General features: G+C 50.6%; 2 protein-coding genes across 2 annotated transcripts; one reads left to right on the top strand and one right to left on the bottom strand.

The window, feature by feature from the left end:
* Positions 1-655: 655 nt before the first annotated feature.
* Ucn (urocortin) lies at positions 656-1027 on the top strand. Its single transcript, XM_052184818.1, has one exon. It carries the CDS (start codon positions 656-658, stop codon positions 1025-1027), a length of 372 nt encoding a protein of 123 aa, XP_052040778.1.
* Positions 1028-1935: 908 nt separating this feature from the next.
* On the bottom strand, positions 1936-21124 carry Trim54 (tripartite motif containing 54). Its single transcript, XM_052186746.1, has 8 exons — positions 20957-21124; positions 7703-7875; positions 6713-6884; positions 4735-4830; positions 2770-3003; positions 2405-2427; positions 2164-2288; positions 1936-2057 (listed from the first exon to the last, which is right to left on the bottom strand). The coding sequence occupies exons 1-8, from the start codon at positions 21122-21124 to the stop codon at positions 1936-1938; spliced, it is 1113 nt and encodes a 370-aa protein (XP_052042706.1).
* Positions 21125-22905: the final 1781 nt, after the last annotated feature.

The raw sequence follows: 22905 nt of genomic DNA, 5'->3' as shown, positions 1-22905 counted from the left end.
TCCTACCTCTAGCGAAACCCCTAACTATGCTGCTCTGGAGACACTGGTGGTTCTGTGTCGGGGAAAGACTCAACATCCGGAAAGATCTATCTTTATGGCTCCACCAGCTTCTCCCTCTACATCCAGGGTGCTTCCAAAGATAGCTCTAGGGACACAAAGTCAGGATACGCGCCCCTCTGGGGGCTCGAAGCTGCCGGTGTCATTGTTTCTACAATCAGTTCATGTTCTTCGCTGACGTCAGTCGGAGCTGTCCTGGTGCTATATAAGGCTGGCGGAGGTCCCGGGACAGACCCCGTGCTCCCCAAAGCGTCTGCAGCCCGTCCCCGGGGACAGAGACTGGCGCTCCGTCTTGCACTGGGCAGACAATCCGATAACCTGTGAGTCGCTTGGAGCAACGATGCAGACTCCCTTTTACCACCAAGACTCTGCACTCAACCCACCCACTGTGACCTGCCGGGAGGGAAGGAGGGAGAGAGGGGTGGAACTGGACTGGCACAGCGCCTAGGGCTGGTGGGCAGGCTGTGGACACCAGGCAACAGCTGGAGGGTCCCGGCGGGGGCCCTGGGCGTGCGCGCGAAGGGGTTCGTGTCACCTGCGGCTGCTCCAAGCGCAGCTCACCCTATGCTGCCCCTGTGTGTCCAGGGCAGGAGGCACCATGAGGCAGAGGGGACGCGCCACGCTCCTGGTAGCGTTGCTGCTCCTGGCACAGCTGCGCCCGGAGAGCAGCCAGTGGAGCCCAGCGGCTGCGGCGGCGACTGGGGTCCGGGATCCGAATCTGCGATGGAGCCCCGGAGTGCGGCATCAGGGCGGCGGCGTTCGCGCGCTCCTCTTGCTGTTAGCCGAGCGCTTCCCGCACCGCGCGGGATCTGAGCCTGCGGGCAAGCAGCGGCAGCGACGAGACGACCCTCCGCTGTCCATCGACCTCACCTTCCACCTGCTGCGGACCCTGCTGGAGCTAGCTCGGACACAGAGCCAACGCGAGCGCGCAGAGCAGAACCGCATCATATTCGATTCGGTGGGCAAGTGATCGGCCCCGTCTGGGGTCACGAAAGCCTAGACCCTTTCCCCTACCTACCCCGGGGCTGGACAACTGGAGCTGGTTCAGTCCCGCGGTGCAGCGCCGCCCAGAGTCACCCTGAACACTCTGAGTGGCATTTTTTTTTTTAATAAAACTGCCCAAGAGCTTGGCCTCTATCTTCTGTCATAGGGGTGAGAGGGCACCGGCAACTCCAGCAGGGTAAGAACTTTGGGGAAAGTAGGGCTCTCCAGGCCGGGAGGAGAGGCAAGCATGCGACGTGGTTGGGGGGTGGGGGGGAGCCTATCAGTTAAATTCCTGGGAGCCCTTCCCCCCAACCCGCCAAATCCCGGAACTCGGAGGTCCGAGACACCACCCCAGACACCTTTCAGGGCCTCCGGCTCAGGAGGCCACCTCTGGTGTCAAGGCGGCTGTCCACAAGGGACTATTTCACCTCCGCCCCTTCAGATAGTCTGGGCTTGAGAAAGGACAGAAAGATGGCGAGGTTGCTTCTATAGCTGAGCCTAGGAGTGGGCAGCGAAAGGAGCCGAGGACGTGGGACCCATGAGTCCTTTATTGAGAGCCTTCCCGGGGGCGGGAGGCCGGGCTGGGTGGCGCGATGGTCTGCGCAGATCCTCAGTATCCCTTGGCTCCTGCTGCGGGTGTGCGCTCTGGACCAGAGTCGGGTCAGTGCAGGCCTGAGCCGGGGGCGGGGGAAAGGCCGGTGGGCGGGTGCACCACGCGAACACGGCACTCGGGACAGCCAACCCTCCCAGGCAGCGGGCTTCCTACTACTCGGGACCCTGCAGGCTCCCTAAAGCCGCGGGGAAAGTGCGCTTTTCAGAGCGCTAGGGGGTGCGCTTCGAGGCTCCTGGTGTCTGCCGGGAAGGCAATCGCCCAAGGGGCCATGAGCTTGGTCCTCACTCCAAAACCTTCGTCCAACTCTCACCTTCTGGCCCGTCCAGCCGCTCCTCCTCCAGCCCCGCGTTGCCCTCTTCCCCGTCCAAAGCCACCTCGTCATCCTCCTCCTCCCCAGCGTCGCCTAGGTGGAAGGCAGGCCGGGTGATGTGGAGCCTCTGCTCTTCTGGCCCTAGCACCCCCCTCATACTCCTTCAGGCTCTGCACAGTCCCTCTCCCGGCTCCCTCACCCGGCTGGAAGTCGATGGTCCGCAACATCTCGGCCACGTGCTCCACGCTCACGGAGAACTGCTCCATGCTCTCGTAGCCCGGCTCCGGCCGGCCGGCCAGCTCCACCTTCGACATTGCCCCGACCCTGGGAGGGCCACAGGGCTCAGCAGGAGGGACTCCTCCGCTGCCTCAAGCCCCTCCCAGGTCAGAAGGAAAGACTCCACGCTCCCTTCCTTTCCCGCCACGCCTTTGCCCACTCACTTGTTGATCAGCTCCTTGGCCTGCTGCAGGGGAGGAAAGGCGGGCGAAGGTGAGCGCTGGGCCAGCCCTGGCAAAGCCCCATTTCTGATTCTCACCAATCTTGCGGGGTAGGAGGGGATTTATATCCCAATTCATTGAGAGAGACAGAGACAGAGACAGAGACAGAGACAGAGACACAGAAAGAGAAACAGACAGAGACAGAAAGACAGAGACAGAAAGACAGAGACGCTCGCTCGGAAGGGTGGAAGGGTGACTTTTCCCAGGTCATAGTGACAAGAAATTTCTGGACGTAAGACTTGACCTCCACTGCCCAAGCCCCGAGTCCCCCACACCCTGCAGGCCTGCCGCCCTCCCTCTCCGCCCACCTGGAGGTAGAGAGCCATCTGCGGCTCCTCCATGGACTGGATGGCCGACTCCACCAGCTTCGAGGAGGCCTCCAGGTGGTCTCCATACTGACGGATGAGGCCCCGCACGCGCTGTAGCTTCTCCTCCTGCTCCCGGGCCAGCGCCTGAAGCAGCTCGCCCTTGCGCTCCTCCAAAACCGCGCATAGAGTCTCGAACCTCTGGTTTAACAGTTGTTTCTGCCTGCGGCTGTTGTCCTGAAAGGCCACAGCAAGACTGAAGGTCTCGCCTGCGCACCCCCCCCCGCCCCACCCCCCCACCCCCCTACCCACCCCCACCCCACCCCCGAGCTCTAGAGCAGGGCATTTTAGTCGTCGCCCCACTTAAAATAAGCGAAAAAGAAAAGTGACCTGGCTAGGGTCACACTCTGACACAGAACCCAGCTCAGATCTTTTTAGTTAATAGATGACAACAATGACAAAGAATCTCACGGTTGCTTCACCGGGAGTCATGGACGTTGCTGACCCTGGCTTTGCACTAATTTCAACTTCCTTGTTAAGAAAACCAAGGCGGCTGCCGTGTGACTGACTGACTACAGCATCACCTTTTAAAGATAATTGAGTTTTAGCGCGCGGGGGTGGGGGTGGGGTGGGGGGGTGGGCTGGGGTGAGGGTGGGCTGGGGTGAGGGTGGGCTGGGGTGAGGGAGCCGCTTTTGGCACATGCCTTTCGTCCCAGAACTCAGAGGCAGGCAGATCTCTATGAGTTCGAGGCCAGCCTGGTCTACAGAAGGAGTTCCAGGGCAGACAAGGCTACACGGAGAAACCCTGTCTCAAAAACCAAAAATTTTTAAAAAATGTAAATTTTTTGCCTGATATGAAATTAAGCCTTATTTTAAAATACAGACATTGGTTAGAGAGGTAGAGAGAGAGGGCTTTGCTGTTAGTGCCTCCTGCTCTTGCAGAGGACCTAAGTTTTGTTCCAAGAATTTATGTCAAATGACAACTTCCTGTAACTCCAAAGGATCCAGCAAGCTCCTCAGACCGCCATGGGCACTAACATTCATGTGCACACACCTGTACACAGACACACATGAACCCACAATCTTGAAAATAAGCAATAAATCTAAATTTCTAGAATTAATTTACTGAAAATATTGCCACATTATTCAAATATATTTAGTTAACTATATAGTAAGGTATATAATTATTTCTCATCACACAATTTTAATTAAATGTATTCCTTTATAATTTCATATATATATATAATATATATGACATATTTTCTCACCCTCTCTCCTCTATAATCCCCTCCTCCCCATGCCTCTCACATTGATGTCTTTTTATTTTGCTTATTTATTTATTGCCACAATTTTATTTGTATTATTTTCAATTTGGAACATGATATGCTTGGTGTGTGCTCCCATGATGATCAGAGGAACTGAATTCCACTGAAGCAGGGAGTCACAGGCAGTTTTGAGCTATGCAATGCAGGTGCTTGGAACTAAACTCTGGTCCTCTGCAATAGCAATGCCTTGTTTCAACCACTGAGCAGTCTCTCCAGTCCCACTTATTTATTTTTGAGACAGGGTCAAGTGGGCCTTGAATGAGACATCCCCCTGCCCTAGCCTCAGAGTGCTGCCATTTTAGTTTTGGGCTATCACACCTTGCTTGATTATTTACTTATCTAGTTAATTTAGAATTAGGATGTCCATAAGTTGCTTAGGCTGGCCTGGAACTTCCTACCTCCATCCTGCTGCTCATCACTATTTCATATTGTGAAAAACAAAACCAAAGCAAGGAAAACCTAAGTAACTTGACCAACATTACAGAGCGGCTGTGTGCTGGGAGCAAGCGGCTGTGTGCTGGGACCACCCACCATGAGCTAGAGTCCAGAAACTTTTTGGTCAGGTTGACCAGCAGTCTCTGTGACTCTCAGGGTCTGCGGACAGACCATCACGTCCCCTTTGTTCCCCCCAGCCCAAGCTTACCTCAATGGTCTGGCACACCTCCTCCATCTGCGTGATCACTGCCTGCACACGGTCATTGCCTGCCACCAGCATCGCGATGCCGTCGCTCAGCTCACTCTGTCACACACACATGCGCCAGCTTTAGAGCTGGAAGCCCCAGTCGCAACTGCACCCCTCTTGTCCCACCTCGATCCTCAGGGACATCTGCAGAGATCTGGAGGGCTGGGGAAATGACACTCTAGACACCCACCATGTGCCTTGCTCTGGGATGGATGCTTTATCAGGAGAGTCATGTCTTCCATTCATTCTGGAAGAGTCTTAGGGCTACCCACTCAGAGAGCACCGCTCCCGGCGAGTCGAGTCCTCCTGGGAGTCCAGCATTCTACGGGGTGCCTCTGCATTCTACTTTTTCTTTTCTTTCACTCATTTGTCTGTTTGTACTCTTCTTTCATTCAGTGATTCTCCTGAGAAACCCATCACTTGGTCTGTCTACTGATTTCCCCACGATTGCTAGCTTCCACTCAGTTCTTCGTCAGATCTATTTTCTGTTTATTTTGGTTTGGTTTTTCTTTGATTGGGCCTTTCCGTATTATCTACACTGGCTTTGAATCTGTTATCCTCTTTCCCCAGCTTCCCTAGTAGCTGAGATTACAGTGTACACCACCACAACAGGCCACTGCCGTTACATGGTCATTTTATACGTCTTTTCCAGTTTTGGGAATCTATCCAGGACTTTGTGCTAGGCAAGTGTGCTATATCTCCAATTCTACCTTTTGTTGTTGTTTTATTTCATTTTTTTATTTTTATTTTTAAGATTTATTTGTTTTATATATGTGAGTACACTGTAGCTGTCTTCAGACACACCAGAAGAGGGCATCAGATTCCATTACAGATGGTTGTGAGCCAACATATAGTTGCTGGGAATTGAGCGCAGTACCTCTGGAAGAGTAAACAGCCAGTGTTCTTAACCGCTGAGCCATCTCTCCAGCCCCCTTTTATTTTTCTTTAAAACAGGGTTTTTCGGGGTTGGGGATTTAGCTCAGTGGTAGAGCGCTTGCCTAGCAAGCGCAAGGCCCTGGGTTCGGTCCTCAGCTCTGTTAAAAAAAAAAAACAAAAAAAAAAACAGGGTTTTTCCTTATACAGCCCAGGCTGGCTTGGAACTCTTTATGTAGCCCAGGCTGGCCACACAGCATCCTGAGTGCTAAGACTACAGAGTGCTTGACCGTGCCTGACATAACTCTATCTTCTAAAACCATCGTGTGCATAGTGAGTTTCTGCTCTTCAATAATTCCAACATCCGAATTCCCCAAGGGTTTGCAGTGTCACTGTTTCTGCTAATGGCACTCATGTGGTACATTTCTCTGTGTATCTTCCTGTTGTGATGGTGTGTTGATCTTAATCTAAGGGCCTGCACTGAAGGCATCTTCCTCTAGTTTAACATTTGCATTTGTTTCTGTCAAAAGCCAAGGGATGTAAATGACTGCTTTGATATCCTGGGACTCCAACACAGCCGAGGTCCGGAGAGTCTTAAATATACTTCCAGCTACTCATGTTTTGCAGGTTTTGTGGCAAGGCCTCCATCTCTAGCCAGTACGACCAGCCTTGGTCATCTGAGGAACGGCATCTTTCCTGCCTGCAGGGGTTCTCTGGCCCTGCCCACCCCACCCCTCCTAGGATACCCTTCTCTCAGAGGCCAACCAGTGTGATCTTAAAATCTCAGCATATCTAGAAGCTAACTGTGTGATTTCACACTCTTGAGTGCATCTGGTCCTTTGGTGGATACTGCCCTGAAGTGGCTTCTGTCATGTATTAATTAGCTGATGCTGTGGCCATAGCAAGCATTGTCTTCACCTTGCCTGACTAGAAAAGGCAGTCAGGGCCAGGGAGGTCAGGCAACTGCCTCAGGGCCATGTGCGGAGCTGGGGACTCGCCTCTTACCTAAGGACAGTGAGCACTGCCCTGTCGAAACCCTCTTCCCGATCCCTCCCTGACTAGATACCTTCTGACGCTTGTAAATGGTGGGCAGAGGGGCCACCTCACAGTCCTTGTGGGCGCCAAAGACCTTGCAGAGAGAGCAGGTGGGCACCTCACAGCTCAGGCAGTAGATGTTGATCTTCTCGTCCTCATGTTCCTCACACATGAGGTGCTGTTCAGCCTTGGAGTGCAGCGGCCTGAGGATGAAGGGCAAGGCAGCAGCAGGCGTCAGGGAGCGAGGCTGTGGCCAGCGGGAGGCAACTTACACACCGTTCTCCCTTGGGGGAAGAAATGATGCCCCAAAGAGGCCTGGGCCCAAGAAGAGTCTACTCCAGGGGACAAAGGTGTCACACAGGATGGGAAGTCACGGGAAGTGATGAGGTCAAGGACATTGGGGTAGACTTTGGTCCCAGACCAGGAGGAGGGAATAAGATTGAACACTGACTCCAGAGGCAAAGTCAGGCCTCCCTGGTGGCCGCCCCTCCTCCCTGGGTCCTCTCCTTTCTCCATTGTCCTCCTCCTCCTCCCTCTGCTGGGAGGGGGGATGTCAGTTTACACAAGCTAAAATCATCCGAGAAGAGGGGACCTCAATCAAGAAAATGTCTCCATAGGATGGGGTTATGGGCAGCCTGTGGGGCATTTTCTTAATTAGCCATTGGTGGGGGACATTGATGGGGGAGCCCACTGTGGGTGGGGCTGTCCCAGGGCAGGAGGTGGTCCTGGGTTCTCAAAGAAACCAGGCTGAGCAAGCCATGAGGAGCAAGCCAGTGAGCAGCACCCCTCCATGGGCTCTGCATCAGCGCCTGTCTCCAGGTTCCTGCGCTCTTTGAGTTCCTGTCCTGATTTCAGCAATGACTATGACCTGGAAGTGTATGCCGAACAAGCTGTTCCCTTCCTACACTGTTTCTGATCACAGTGCTCCAGGACAGCAACGGAAACCCTAAGACAGCCCCTCTGTCCCCGAGGGTGCAGGCTCTTCCCTCCAGAGAGGCTAGCAGCCAGGCATCTGCCTTACCGGGAGGACTCCTGTTTGTAGATGTCAATGATGTTCTCCACTAGCAGGTTCCGCTGCAGGCCGTAGACACCATGCCTGTCCAGGACAACCTCGTGCCTGCAAGATGGGCAGCGGAAACGTCCTCCCGACGACACCGTTGTGGAGCCCCGGGATTGCCACAGAGGGTTAGAGGCCTGAGAAGATGGGTGACAGGACACTAGAAGTGTAGGGAGGCTGAGGGAAGGCAAGCGGTGGGCTGACATGGGAACATTAGCTCTTCTCTGCATCTGGAGTCCCCAAACAAAAGTCTGACAGATGATTTCCTCCTGCCTCAGCCTCAGCCCTCACTTCAGTTCCTTGAGTGTCCCCACACACAGAGCCTCGCTTTGGCCAAGGCCTGATCACTATTGGTCTTCAGCAGAATGCAGCATGGAGCTTTGACTGGAATGCTAACCATAGGCAAGAGACTGGCTGTATAGCCAGTGTTCTCCAGCTTGGACCCTTAGGCATGCACGTAAGGTGGTGTGTGTGTGTGTGTGTGTGTGTGTGCATGTATGCTTGGCAAGATGATATAAGTTTGTCTCAAACTCCACGTGAATAGAAGATAGCCTTGAATTCCTGATCCTCCTACCTTGGCCTCCAAGTGCTGGGATTCTCTCTCTCTCTCTCTCTCTCTCTCTCTCTCTCTCTCTCTCTCTCTCTCTCTCTCTCTCTCTCTCTGAGAGGGTCTTATGTAGTCCAGGCTGGCCTCAAACACTCGGCATACACAAAACTGACCTTCAAAGTCTAGCTACCTACTTCTGTCTTCCAAATACTGAGATAATACACTGGGCCACGAGAGCGCGTCTCCATGGTCCTGGGAAGAGGCACACACATCAAGGGGCAGAGGAAATGCAGTCAGAACTGGGGATGTGGCTCAGTTGTTAGAGGCTGGTCAACAATTTGATCCCCGGCGGGGGATCAAATTGATTAGTGGCACACTTGGGAGGGAGAGGCAGGAGGATCCGTTCTATAGGAGGTCTGAGGTCATCCTCAGCTATGTAGGGGGTTTGGGGGCAGCGCAGGATGAAGGAGGCCTTGTCTAAAAAAGAAAAGGAGAGAAAAGAAAGGCTGGACATGGTGGCACCTGCCTTTTATCCCAGCACTCAGGAGGCAGAGGCAGGTGGATCTACATAGTGAGTTCCCAAGATGGCCAGGACTATGAAGAGAGGCCCTGGCTCAAAAAACAAAAGGACACTTGGCTGGGTGATTCTGGGAAAGTGCTTCTGCTAGCAGGAGTTAGGATGTATAGTCTTGCACAGACCTTGACGACATTGTCTTCCTCGGATCTGTCTAGTTCTCAGCCTCAGGCAAGTTACAGGCTATGATTGATTGCGCATTTTGTAGCTGATATTATGCGAAGTGATGGGTTAAAGACAGGAACAAAAATCCCTTCCTCCGCCCACTCTAAGGACGCACGACCTCACACAGTGGGGAGAATGGTTACAGAAAAGTTGCACTGGAGGCTTAGCCGAGTCTCTTACACTGTACGTCTTAGAGACTAGTTCCAGGCCGCCCCAAAGCTGCTACCACAGTGTGACCTGGAACAGCCAATCCAAATTCTCTCCCTGAATTTTGGCTTAAGATGCAGAAGTCAAACTGGCTACAGAAAAGGCTCATGGAATTTGACTAAGAACTGATCTTGTGTCTATCCTGGAAACTGAGAGACAGAAACTATTAACACTGAAGGCTGGTCTACAGAGAGGCAGAAGGAATCACTTGTTGGGACGGGCAAGATGGCTCAGTGATAAAACCTGATGCTCAGAGTTGAACCTGAGACCCACTTTGTAGGCGAGCCCACTGACTCTGCACACACTCTGTGGCATTCACACACACCTGAAGATAAATAAATGGAGAGAGAAAGGAGAGAGAGAGAGAGATGAAAATGTGCCACAGATGCCCCGTTCCTTTCTTTAGTAACAGACTGCCTGAGACAGCAAGCTCCTCAGTATAAAGACCGTAGAGTCAAGCCTGCTTCTGGCTGGATGTAGCCAGGTGACTGTGTTCTGGATTTGCAGATGCAAAAATTTGGTACAGTTTTAGGAAGTGTCGTCGTCGTCGTCGTCGTCATCATCGTCACCGTTGTGGTGTCACCTTCGTGGTGTCGCTAATGGTAGGAGCCATGCCCTCTGTTGCCCACTTTTTCCTTTTCTCCTGTTTGAGTGTAGAATCATGCTGAGGGTCCATCCTGAGCTAGGCTGCAGCAGGCACACCTTGAGAGTCACCAGGAGGGAGTTGGAGAGATGGCTCAGAGGGTAAGAGCACTGTCTGCTCTTCCAGAGGTCCTGAGTTCAAATCCCAGCAACCATCTGTAATGAGATCTGATGCCTTCTTCTGCTGTGTTTGAAGACAGCTACAGTGTACTCACATATATAAATAAATTAAATCTGAGAGAGAGAGAGAGGCGATCCTTTGGAGAAAAGCAAGTGACTGTCTTGCTAAGTGATTTTTCACTTGAAACATGGGAGGGATATTAGTGGTCTAACCCAGAACTTGTAAGATATTAAATATTCTATCCCCGAGCTATATCCCCAGCATTTTTCTTGTTTTTTTTTTTGTTGTTGTTTTTGTTTTTTGTTTTGTTTTTTGTTTTTTGTTTTTTTTCCAAGACAGGGTTTCTCTGTGTAGCCCTGGCTGTCCTAGAACTCACTCTGTAGACCAGGCTGGCCTCAAACTCAGAAATCTGCCTGCCTTTGCCTCCCCAAGTGCTAGGATTGAAGGCGTGCGCCACCACTGCTTGGCTATCCCCAGCACTTAAAACCAGTTGTTTGGAGTGTTCTTCCATTTAAGGTAAAACCACAACCTGATCAGCTAGAGCGGTGCTTCTCAACCTGTGGGTCATGACCCTTTTACAAGATTGGCTGAGAGCACCAGAAAACACAGATAGCTACAGTGTGATTCATAACAGTAGCAAAATTAGTTACAAAGTAGCAATGAAAATAATTGTCTGGTTGGGGTTTGCCAGGACCTGAGGAACTGTATTAGAGGATGACAGCGCTGGGAAAGTTGAGAACCACTGGACTCGAGCTCGTGACCTCACAGAAAACAGTGGAAACAGTAATCTCTGTTGACTTGGCATGTTTGTGAATATTTTGTACAGGCTGGCTCCTGGGAACTCTAAATCCATGTGTCCCCACTGGAGGGTGGGGTCCGAAGACTCTCAGTGGCTAAGGCAATATTCCATCACACACAGAGCATGAAGGCACTCAGAGTCGCATTCTTTTCTCTGGTGGCCAGGCAGGAGACACAGCCCGACCGAGACAGACAGCTCTGTGGAGAGCAGAGGGCGCTGCTGTAAACTCAGCTCTTCTTGGGATTTCTGGAGATCCCCAAAGCTGGAGCAAGCAGGGTTGAGATTACTGAAGGCTGGGCGGGTCGCCCGTCTTTCTTACTTCCTCTTAGGATCCTACGAACACTGGCACACTGGCAAGCTTAGGGATTGCTTAAAGGGTGTGGTCACACGTGTGAACTGAAGTTGGACGCTGGGGAGAGCCATGCCTTATAAAGATTCTACACGGAGGACTAACTGGCTGGGAAATCCCGTGAGTGAGGGAGTTAGAATGTTGCAGATCTGCAGCCAAATTATCTTGATTTTAGTTCCCTTAATAGTCATTCACTGCTCACCTCTGTGTTTGGCCTCATATCCATCCCTGTGGCTACTAAGCAAATCCCATCTGTAATGTACAGAATTCCCACTGGCTCCCACTGTCCGCCACCCCCCAAAATTAAAACTGTCATTCTATGGTACCCAAAGACTGTTAGCGGAGATTTCAGGGCTGTAACCCCCTTACCTGACATTTCCACTATTTTATTTTTTAATTAATTAATTGATTTAGAGACAGTGTCTCATGATGCAGCTCTGCCTGTCCTGGAACTCACTATGTAGTCCAGGCTAGCCTCAAACTCACTCAGATCTATCTGTCTGCCTTGCCTCCTAAGTGCCGGGATCAATGACGTGCTCCGCAGCCCAGCTCTACCAAGGTTCTTTGTAAGTGCCTTGATTTATAACTCCTTGGTTCTGTTACTGTAGACACTTTATAAGGACCAGGGAGAAAGGGTGCCATCTCCCTTTTTACTTTTATCTTTCGTTCTCTCTGAGATTAAAGGTGGGTGTCACAGCAACTGGCTTTCCTTTTTTTATTTCTTCTTTTTAGACAGGGCAACCCAAGCAGCTGGCCTCAAACTCCAGCTTGTAGCTGAAAATGATCTTGAACTTACGATTTTCTTGCCTCTACCTCCCAAGTTCTGGGATTACAGGTGTGTAACACCACACACAACTTCTACATAATTTCCAAATTTCCTACAGGGATTCTGGAGTTTGAGTTTATTCAAAGAAATTCGGTGCTAAGACTATATCGGAACCGCAGGGGGCGCAAGAGTGCCATTAAAAAAAAAAGATCCAACAAAGTAAGATTTGGGAGCCCCATAGAGAACTACTGTTAGTTCGCAGAGTCTGAAATTAAAGGTGCCACTCGGGCCGGGCGGTGGTGGCGCACGCCTGTAATCCCAGCACTCTGGGAGGCAGAGGCAGGGGGGTTTCTGAGTTTGAGGCCAGCCTGGTCTACAGAGTGAGTTCCAGGACAGCCAGGGCTACACAGAGAAACCCTGTCTCCGGGGGAGGGGAGGGGAAAAGGTGCCACTTGGACAGGCTTTGAGTCAGGAGAGACAGGTTGACAAGAAAGAGGGGCTAAAAAGCACTTCAGGAGATAGGAGAGACTGCAGGAGCTTGTATTTAAAATTGGGAAATCACCTGCTGGTGGTATTGATAGTGCATGTCTTTAATCCCAGCACTGGAATGCAGAGGCAGGAGGATCTCTGTGAGTTCGATGCTAACCTGGTCTACAGGCAAGCATCTTGAGACTCTGTCTCGAGAGAAGAAATGAAACCACAAATTGCTTCTTGGCCCTTTGTTTAAGATCAAGTATAGAACGGGTTGTGGGCCTCACAGACTGAAAGTTGGGTGGTCCATAGGACAAAAAAGGAAATCACTCTCTGTCCTGCATGTCCTAAGTTTTCTCATCACAAGTAGAAATTTTAGATTCTAGATTCTAGGGTATTGATGGAAACCTTAAGAAGTCTTTTTTCTTTTTCTTTTTTTTTTTGATTTGGATTTTTTTCGAGACAGGGTTTCTCTGTGTAGCCCTGGATGTCTTGGAACTCACTCTATAGACCAGCCAAATTATCTTGATTTCTGGCTGGCCTCGAACTCAGAAATCTGCCTGCCTCTGCCTCCCAGAGTGCTGGGATTACAGGCGTGCGCCGTCACCGCCTGGCTAAGAAGTCTTTAAAAAGATGACAGACTCTATTCTGGGAAAAGATCTCTCCACCTAATTAATATTCAGTTATCAAAATCTGCTCTTCCATTTCTGTTTATCTTGCTACCTCAAGAAATTGGTTCTGTCAGATGCCATAACTGTTGTCTTCCATGCTCAGAGTCAGCCCTGTAAAGTAAATTTTCATATGCCAACAATGTGTAGAGGAAATTCCATCATCCTAAGAGACAGAACAGCGCCTGGGTGAATGTCCTACCCAGTCCCTTTGTGTGACTGTGCCTGTGTTCAGTGCTCTCCTCTGAGATAAGCATGACTGCACTCTATGGAATCACGTCTGTGAAGGCGCCCGACGAAATACAAATCACCACATGGACATAAAGGAACGTTCACAATCTTAAATCGATCCTAAAATGAATGACCACATGGAGCCGTGGGGCATGAAATAGCCGCTCCCCCTCTCCCCCGCAAAAGATAAAAGGAAATGAGGGAGTTAGAGGTGCTGCTCTGGAGACTGGGGCTTGGCCTGCTCCATCCTCAGCACCTCAGGAAAACAAGAAGGAGGAGGAAAATGGTCTGAGGATGAGCCTCAGCTGGCAGTGCTCGCCTAGTGTGCACAAGGCCCCGGGGTTTGATCTCCAGCACTGGATGATCTGGGTGCGGTAGCAGGCACGCGCCTCTACCAGCCCTTGGGAGGAGGAAGTACAAGGAAGAGAAACTCTGGTCACACCCGCTACTTATCAGGTTCAAGGACATCCCAAAAAAAACCGGAGACCTGGAGTCAAACCAACAAAGAATGGGATGGTAAAGGGATTGAATTCTAGGCTCTGTTCAAGGCTTTGATGCAGTGACCACGATCTGAACCTCTCTCTGGAGGGCTGCAGGATGCCTTCTGGTCCCTCTGTGGTCTGTCTAGAGAAGCTCTATAAATGGAGTCACTGTGGCAACTGTGGCCACATCTCACAGTGTTAGCCCTCTTCCCGGCTTCCCCGCTAATATGGGACACAGGCCCTGGATGCAGGGCACAGCGCTGGAGGCATCCACTCCCGACCTGAAGGCCTTGTGGCTTTTGTGAGCCTAGGTCACACCGAAAAAGCAGAGGCACAGAATAGGCAGAAGACATCTGGTGAAAGGTGGCCCAGCCACAGCCCAGTTCTTACTTGAAGCTAAAATGGGGAAGGCATAGATAGACCTGGGCCGGGAAATGAGGGCCCACAGCTGACATGGGCTGAGCGGGGTGGGGTGGGGTCGGGGCTGGGGCTGGGGAGGGCTGACTGAGGACCCTGGCAGCAGAATAGAAAGGCTTCAAAAGTCATCACCCATAGCAAGTCATGGTGAAGGACGTGTGGTGTCAGCCTCTGTCCTCCACACGTGCATGCATGGGGGGAAACTGCCGTTGGGATGTAAAACACACAAACAAAAATTGAGAAAGCCAAAAAAAATGAAACTGAAGCAGACTGCTGGGCCTTTCCATGAAGGCTGTGCTTGATGACATCAGGTCCTGATGACCTTTTGTTTTGTTTTGTTTTATTTTGTTTTGTTTTGTTTTTGGAGACAGGGTTTCTCTGTGGTTGTCTTGGAACTCACTCTGTAGACCAGGCTGGCCTCGAACTCAGAAATCCCCCTGCCTCAGCATCACAGGTGCTGGGATTACAGGCGCGCGCCACTTCTGCCCAGCCCTGATGACCTTTTTGTTAGAGAAATGGGACCATCTTCTCTCTCTCTCTCTCTCTCTCTCTCTCTCTCTCTCTCTCTCTCTCTCACACACACACACACACACACACACACACTCTGTCTTTAATAGCTCAGACTGTCCTTGAGCTCGCTACATATTGCTAAGGATGACTTGTGAAATTTCTGATCCTAAAAGCCTCTACCTATCAAGTGCTGGGTTCAGAGCATTCACAATTATGAACCTCTCCCCCCCATCCCATCCCCCCCCCCCACCTCATTTCTGCAGTGCTGTGAATCAGAATCTGGATTTCTGCCCACTAGGCAAGCTCTATAGCCACAGGGCAAGGCCGCACCCCGAAGGCCTCTCTGTCACAGCTCCTGTTCTAAGGCCCTCCCTAGCTGGCCTTCCTCCTTCTGCTCCTTCTGGTCTTTTGCTAAATGACAACAGGTTGCTTCTCAGAAACAAGTGCCCACAGCAAAGCGGAGGCAGATACAAAAATACACTGCAGCCTTGCTTTAAAGTCGTTTGGACGTGAATAGAGTTTACAAATACAGAAACGCATGGGAAGATGTTTGTGTCAAATTCCCACACCGACAGCTTTGCTCTCGTCAAAATTTTTGGTAGCTGAGTGGGTGCGGGTGTGGAGAGGGAGGGGAGACATTAGAGGGGGGCTAAAGTCATTTTGAAGTCTTCTGTTTCAGATTAGGGAAAAAGAGAGCTACAGCTTTAAAAAGAACTATAACAGCAACCAAGTAGAATAGTAGGGAACGAGGGATTGAAGGCAATCCAGTTTATGAAGACACTGGGGAAACTGAGGCAAGAGAACTGTTATGAGTTCAAGACCTGCCTCAGTTACAGAGTGAGTTCCAGACTAGCTTATGCTATAGTAAGATTCTATCAAGCAACAATGATAAATGTCTTAGGCAAAAATGAAGATAATTATGTTAGGTGACTCGGGATTAGATTATAGACGTTTCCCTCAAATCCTTAATCTTGATCAATAATTTCCTTTGGGGGAAAAAAAACAACACAGTGTCCCATGTAGCCCAGGGTCTCACCGCAATCACCGTAGGGCTGAGATGACCTTCAACGTCTGATTCTCCTGCTCTGCCTCCTGTGTTGGGATTACAGATGTGTAGCACACATGGTCCATGTGGGGATGGGGATCAGACCCAGAGCTCTGTGTGTGCTAGGTGAGCACTTTACCAACCGAGCCACACCCGCAGCTGAGCACCAATGAACCCCACCCCAACAATGGACGCTGTGCTGCTGCATCTAGAGGAACACGCGGCTGGGTGTGGTGGCTCACATCTGTAATCAGGCACTTGGGGGGCTGAGGTAGAAGGTTAGCCTGGGCTACAGAGTAAGATCTTGTCTCCAAAGGCTAAAATAGAGCCAGCAGAGCTAAAGGGGAAAGACATTTGCCCCACAGCCCTAGTGACTTCAATTTGATTCCCAGAACCCAGGCAAGGGTAGGGGGGGAGGACTGGTGCTAAAAGAATAAAGTGTTCTCTGACTTCTATGCATGTGGCTCACCATAAATGATATGTAATAAAAGGTAAACCAACCATATAGTAAGCCAAGACAAAAAACATACTGTATCTTCAATGTATAGATACGGAACAATTTTTTTTTTTTTAAATAAGAAGGCTGGGCTTTCTTCTTTAATCCCAGCACTTGGGAGGCAGAGGCAGAGGCAGGCAGAGCTCTGAGTTCAAGGCCAGCCTGATCTACAGAGCAAGTTCCAGGACAGACAGGGCTACACAGAGAAACCCTGCCTCAAAGCACATATAAGGAAGAAGAGGAGGAGGAGGGAGAGGGGGAGGAGGAGGAGGAGGAGGAGGGGGAGAACAGGAGGTGGCAGAAGAGAAGGGGGAAAGGAGAGGGAGGAGGGGGAGGAGGGGGAAAGGAGGGGGAGGAGGGGAGGAGGGAGAAAGGAGAGGGAGGAGGGAGAAAGGAGGGAGAGGAGGGGAGGAGGGGGAAGGAGGGGGAGGAGGAGGAAGGAGGGGGAGGAAAGGGAGGAGTTGGAGGAGGAATTGAACAAAATCTATTGGTTTCGTATAGATGTATCTACTTGAGCAAGCATGTACCTAAGCATGGAGCTTTCTAGAAAGATTCTCAGAAGTATGAGAATGGTGATGGTTGTTCGTATTTGGTAAAGGGGATTAAAGATCTGAAGTTAGTGGCAGATTCATTTTCCATGCTATAACCTTCCAAGGTGTTTGAAAAAAATGTACACATAAAAATTAAATGTGATATACTGGCATCGTATTCATAACTGTTAACTTTCTAGGCAATGTTCTGAAGGCTTTTTTTCCCTTGGTGGTTTGAAGATGGAGGAACTAAAAGTCCTATTCTTGTCACCATACTTAGAAAACAGACAATCTGATTATGCCTAGACTTGACAAAGTGTGGAGGCAGCGTGTGAAAAACGAAATATGCTCCTCTCTCAGACTGAGCTGCGATGAGCAGACAGGGTGCAGCTGGGTAACTGGGTCAGCCTCCCCCAGGACCGCCCAAATAAAGCACCAGGGACGGAGCTGCCACTCGCTCCCCGAGGAATGCTGGGGGTTCTGCTCCAGATCTACAGGACCATCTCAGAGCCCCGAGGGGCTACAGGGCTGCCTGTAGCCCAGGCTGGCCTCACGCTCACCGTGCCTCCACCTCCTGAGTATGGGATTATAGGTGGGAGCCAGCACCCTCAGTTTGCTTGGTGCTGGGGTCAATCTCAGGTCTCTGTGTGCTGGGCAAGCCCTCTACTAACTCCTAACTCCTCATTTGTTTGTTTTAAGACAGGATCTTGATATTTTGCCAGGCTGGTCTCAAAACTCACAGGCTCAAGAGACCTTCTCACCACAGCCTCCCGAGCCGTACCAACAGGTGTGTGCTACCGCATCTGCTCTCGCACAGGTTTGTCCCGGAGCTTCCTAGATCTTCTCTCTGGGCTCAGATATGCATTCTAGAGTTTTAGCATTCTGCCTTGAGGAAGGAAGGCCACACAGTCTATTCACAGTCTCTGTGCTACATACCTTATTATTCCCAAATCAACATTCTTGAGTTTCTTTGCTTGTTTTTTAGACAGGGTCTCACTATAGAGTCTTTACTGGCCTGGAACTCACTGTATAGATCAGGCTGGCCTCAAACTCAGAAGAGGTTCACCTGTCTCTGACTCTTGGGTGCAGGGGTTGAAGGCATGTGCCTCCAGGCCCGGATCCTTGGCTACTTTTTACAGAATGCTTCTCTTAGTTTTCTGAACTTCTCTTTGATGTCATACATTTTTGGGTTCTAATAATGAGATGCCTCGGGGCCAGAGAGATGGCTCAGTGGTAAAGCTGCCTGTCCCGAAGCCTGACGACCTGAGTTCAATCCCCGAATTCCACAGAGTGGAAGGAGAAAACCTATTCCTCCCCATGTGTGCCATGGCACATGTACCAGGGGGGAGGTTGTATGTGAATGCACACACACACACACACACACACACACACACACACAAATGGAAGAAATAAATAGATGTTTCAGGGTAAATACATGGAAAGGATGTCCTTTCTAAATATCTTAGCCTAAATTCAGACCAAAGGAAAAACCTAGACTGTGGGCAAGGCATAGCTACTCTCACAGAACTAGCTTTGCAGCCCAGGCTGGCCTTGAACTTGTGACAGTACTACTGCTTCAGCCTCATGGGTACTGGGATTACGGGAGTACACCACCACATCTGGCAAGAATTCTTTATTTGTTGGTTTGAGACAGGGTCAGAACAACACACAGTCTAGGCCCAAGACAGGAAATTCAGGCCTCTATAGCCAAATAATAGCAAGTTTAGATGTTCACAATAAAAGGAACACAAGAGGACAGTGGCAGGAGAAATTCTGGAGTGTGGGCTACTCAGTGAAGGAGCAGAAGACAGAAGGACATACAGACAAGCTTTGATGTCCCGACTTAGCCCATTCATTGCCTTTAAATACGCTGTCCCAAGGAACCTGAGGCCTGTTCTCAGTGAGGCTAAGGTCCATTGCTTGAGGTGGGAGAGACAGCCCAGCGGTTGCCAGCTCTTTCAGAGGACTAGGGTTCGGTTCTCAGCACCCACATAAGGAGCTCACAAACACCTACAACTCCAGCTCCAGGGCACCTGATACTCTTTTCTGGCTTCCATGGGCACCTGTATGCACACGCATGTGCCCACATACATACGCACACATTAATAACAAATATTTTTAAATTAGCCTGTGTGGGGCTTGTGGTGTCGGTCAATGGTAGGCTGCATGCTTACCACACACAAGGCCCTGGGTTAACTGCGGCACCAAAGACAGAAGGGAGGAGGGAGGAGGGAGGAGGGGAGCCTATGATCAGCTAATTTCTGCATACTGTGATAAGGAGGGAGAATTCCTATCCTTTTACTTTTTTAAAGATTTATTTATGTGTATGTATTTATGTGTATGTATTTATGTGTATGTATTTTGCCCCATATGTCGATGAGGATCAGAAGAGAGCATCAGAGCCTCTGAAACTGGAGTTACAGGTGGTTGTGAGCAGCCACATGGATGCTGGGAACTGAACTCGAGTTGGCTGGGAGAGTAACAAATGCTCTTGACCACTGAGTCACCTCTCCAGCCCCTGACATACTTTTTTCTCTTTTAAGACAGGGTCTTGCTATACAGCTATACTGGTATACTTGCTACGTAGACCAGGCTAGCCACCAGCTTGTGGTGCTCCTTCCTCGCTGGGAACCCAGGCATGTGCCACCGAGCCTGATATTCCTATCACAGGCTGCACACCAAGAGAGCCAGCTCTGGGGTATCCAGGTTATATCTGCGAGGTCCCGTGTTTGTGCATGTGAGTTCTGTCCCTTCGTTCTCCCCGACCTCTGATCCACTCATAACCTACTCAGATCTCTACCAAAGGCACAGAGCCAGAAAGCAAGCCTATGAACTTATATAAAGAACTCCGGTTTGTTTGTTTAGTTGGCTAGACAGGGTCTCATGTAGCCCAAGCCAGTCTTAAACTCCCAAGGGCTGGGTTTGCAGCCAAGTGTCACCGTGCCCAGCTCTTTTGTTTTTATTTTTGAAATGTGTAGATAAAATAGTACTGGTGACTTCACCTAGCTTTGCTTGGCCTCATGACTACAGATACCTAGGAATTTCTGGGAAGTATGATTTTGTTTCCGCCTTCTGTCTGTCTGAAAGTTGCCTGAATATCAGCTATCCCCTAAGTGTCTTTACCAGGTGAGGAAGGATCACAGGAGTGAAACTGGGGGGAGTGTTGCTGCCCTGGCCCACTGTTGTTTAATCAGATCCCTCATGGACGAGGGGCTCCGCCTCGGGTATACACAGGTGTGCTGGCATTTTAGAATTTCTCACAGGTTTACTGACAATTTTTAATTTTAGATTTTTTTAAATTTACTTTTTGAAACAGTCTTGTTTTGTAGCCTAAGTTGGTCCAGAATTCATTATGTAAACAAGGTTCACTTTAAAAACATGATAATTGATTTCCAGCATGGTGGTGACATCTCTAATCCCAGTACTGGGGAGGCAGAGGCAAGGCAAAAGGGTCTCTGTGCGTTCGAGGCCAACCTGGTTTCAACAGTGAGAGTTCCAGGACAGCTGGGGTCGCACAGAGAAACCCTGTCTCAGAAACAAAACCAAATGGTGACAATCCTCCTGCTTTAGCCTCCCAAGTGCTGGAATTACAGGTATTACACTACCATACCCAGTTATTATTTTAAACTGTGTGACTCTGTGTGTGTGTGTGTCTGTCTGTCTGTCTCTCTGTCGTCTGTCTGTGTCCATATAAGTGGAGGTCAGAGGTCAACTTTCAGGAGTCAGTTCTCTCTTTCCATCATTTATGTTTTGGGGATCAAACTCAAGTTGAGGCCTGGTAGTCACACTAGCCAACACACACACACACACACACACACACACACAATCTCAATATAATGATCTCTTCTCCAGAGTTTGTAAAAAAAAAAAGAAAAAAATCAAAGCCTCAAAATGAATGAAATCTCGTCCAAGCCCCCACAAAGCCCATGTGAGACCACTCTCTTCCTTTCCTGTTTCTGCCGGTCCTGGGTGGACCCACTTTCTAGCTGCCCTACGCTACACTCGGACACTCAGGTTCAGGTTCAGCTTACCAGCCTCGGGGCAGCTGCTGACTCACGCTGACTCTGGGATCCCACGACCCTCAACTCTCCTACCTCTCAGCCAGGGCAGTCTCGGCCCCTCCCAGCGCTGGGGCCCGGGGCCCCAAGCCCCTGCCCCGTCCCCCACCGTGACCTAACCCACCTGTCCCTGAGCCCACCTGGAAGACGTCGTTGGCACACTTGCGGCACAGGTTGTGTTGGCAGGGCAAGATCACCACGGGCTTGGAGAACATCTCCAGGCAGATGGGGCAGATGAGCTGCTTCTCCAGGCTGTCCATGTTGTGTGCATCTCCCAGCAGTGGCTTGAATCCCACCGTGAAGTTCATCCCTCGGCGCTCGCTCTGGCCCTGCTGCCGGCCTTCTCCCCCTTCCTCCGTCAGTTAGGCTGACTGTGGACTCTGGGGATCCCTGCTATTGCTCCCTCTCGAGAGAGTGATGTGTCCTGTCCCTTCCCTAACAGCTCCTCTCACCCTGGCTATTTCCAGACACTGCTTCCTCAGAACTCTCACCAGGCTCTCGGAGCTTTATCTCTCCCCGTGAAGTTCTCCTCCTGTCCCCCCAAACCACCCTCTTGCTCACTCTTTGGGCAGCACTGTTTGTCCCTTCCTCCCTAGAGAGATTAATGTTACTGTGGGGGTGGGGACACAAGGGGCATCCGTGTGACATTCCAGTTCCCAATTTAGCTCATGTAAGGCGAGCCACAGCTGTCCCGGACTGAGTGGCCCTGACTCATTCAGGAACGGGTGGCCAGTAATGGCGTGGGGCTCACTTGCTGTCACCGGGAAGGCTCCTGTGAACGTTGGTTTCCAGTGTTCTGGCTTGGGACCTTTTTCCAAACAGAAAGGAAGTCTAAACTAGCCTGTGGGAGAGACGCCACACACGGCCCCAGGTGGGAGGCGAGATCTGGACAGACCTGTAGCTATGGTACCATGCCTTCCTCCACAGGTTCAGCCAGTGACCCCGGCCCTCTTAGAGTGCATGATTCAGAAGTGGAGTGCCGGACCATAGAGGACTTCTTGTCCCATGTCTGCCCCATATTTGTTCTTGCTCAGCCCTTACATAAAAAACAACCCCGCACTTTGGAGAGTGGTGGGTGCAACCTGGAGCACATATGGAAGTCATAGGACAGTCAGTTCTTTCTCTGCAGCATGTGGGTCCCAGAAATTGAACTCAAGTCATCAGAATTGGTGGCAAGTACCTTTACCCAAAGAGCAACCTCACTACATACGTGCCTCTCCCTTATTAAAGACGGGCTCTCATGTTGTAGGATGCTGAAGAGCTTTAGCTTACTGGGGACGCCTCCACCCCAGCCCCAGTGAACAATGTGGAGCCGGAGATCAATGCAAAAGCAAGAGGAATTTATTGTTCCGGCATGCTGGAGTCGTCATCCTGCACCCGAGAGGCGGAGACCCTGGGTGGCCTGTTGGGCAAGTTCTTAGATGGTTTCCAGGGGTGAAATAGAGCATCAGCGACTAGGCACAATATGATTGGTGGAACAGTGTGCCCTTTAAACTAATTGGTCTTTAGGGAATGATGTGGGAGGGGCTTAATTAACCTCTTCCTTCTGGCCTAAAAGCTCTCTGTCCTGTCTCTTCTAGGAGGGGAGGGGGTGTGATGGAATTTTCCAATGGCTCTGAGCTGAGCTCTTCAGTGTAAGACAGGCTGGTCTTGAACTCAGTCACTGTAGATGACTTTGACTCTACATCCAAAATGCTGAGATTAGGGGAAAGCACCATTATCCTGGTTTATGTGGTGCTGGGGGGGTCAACTCAGGGTCTCACAGCCCTGGGCTCGCCTTCATTACATCATCCTAGGAGAGCAGTTTAAAGGCAAGAGACGGCTGCTGTACCGGGCCCAGACCTGCTGTATGATTATGACATGAGACTGTGTGGTTCTGGTCCACAACTACATTAGTGAATCCATTGCAAGGATGTTAAATTTGCTTAGAAACTCAGACAAGAATGGACTGGAGATGTCTCAGTGGTTAGAGCCTGCTGCTCAGTCACAAGGACAGGAGTTCAGATCCCAGCACTCACACTCATCTGTAATCCCAACTCCAAAAGACTCAGCGCCCTCCACAGGCTTACAGACACATGTGCATATACAT

The sequence above is a fragment of the Apodemus sylvaticus genome, chromosome 6 (genome assembly GCF_947179515.1).
Source record: "Apodemus sylvaticus chromosome 6, mApoSyl1.1, whole genome shotgun sequence".
Classification (NCBI taxonomy): Eukaryota; Metazoa; Chordata; class Mammalia; order Rodentia; family Muridae; genus Apodemus; species Apodemus sylvaticus.
The sequence above is the reverse complement of the archived record's forward strand: the minus strand, read 5'-3'. Positions and strand labels throughout refer to the sequence as shown.

What these genes read in the sequence shown, in the direction of transcription:
- Ucn (XM_052184818.1), top strand. Translation starts at nt 656, where the DNA reads ATGAGGCAGAGGGGACGCGCCACGCTCCTGGTAGCGTTGCTGCTCCTG.
- Trim54 (XM_052186746.1), bottom strand. Translation starts at nt 21,124, where the DNA reads ATGAACTTCACGGTGGGATTCAAGCCACTGCTGGGAGATGCACACAAC. An exon ending in GCCAAGGAGCTGATCAACAA is followed by an intron (nt 2,289 to 2,404) that starts GTGAGTGGGCAA and finishes TGGCCCTCCCAG; the next exon opens with GGTCGGGGCAATGTCGAAGG. An exon ending in GACCATCGACTTCCAGCCGG is followed by an intron (nt 2,058 to 2,163) that starts GTGAGGGAGCCG and finishes CCTTCCACCTAG; the next exon opens with GCGACGCTGGGGAGGAGGAG.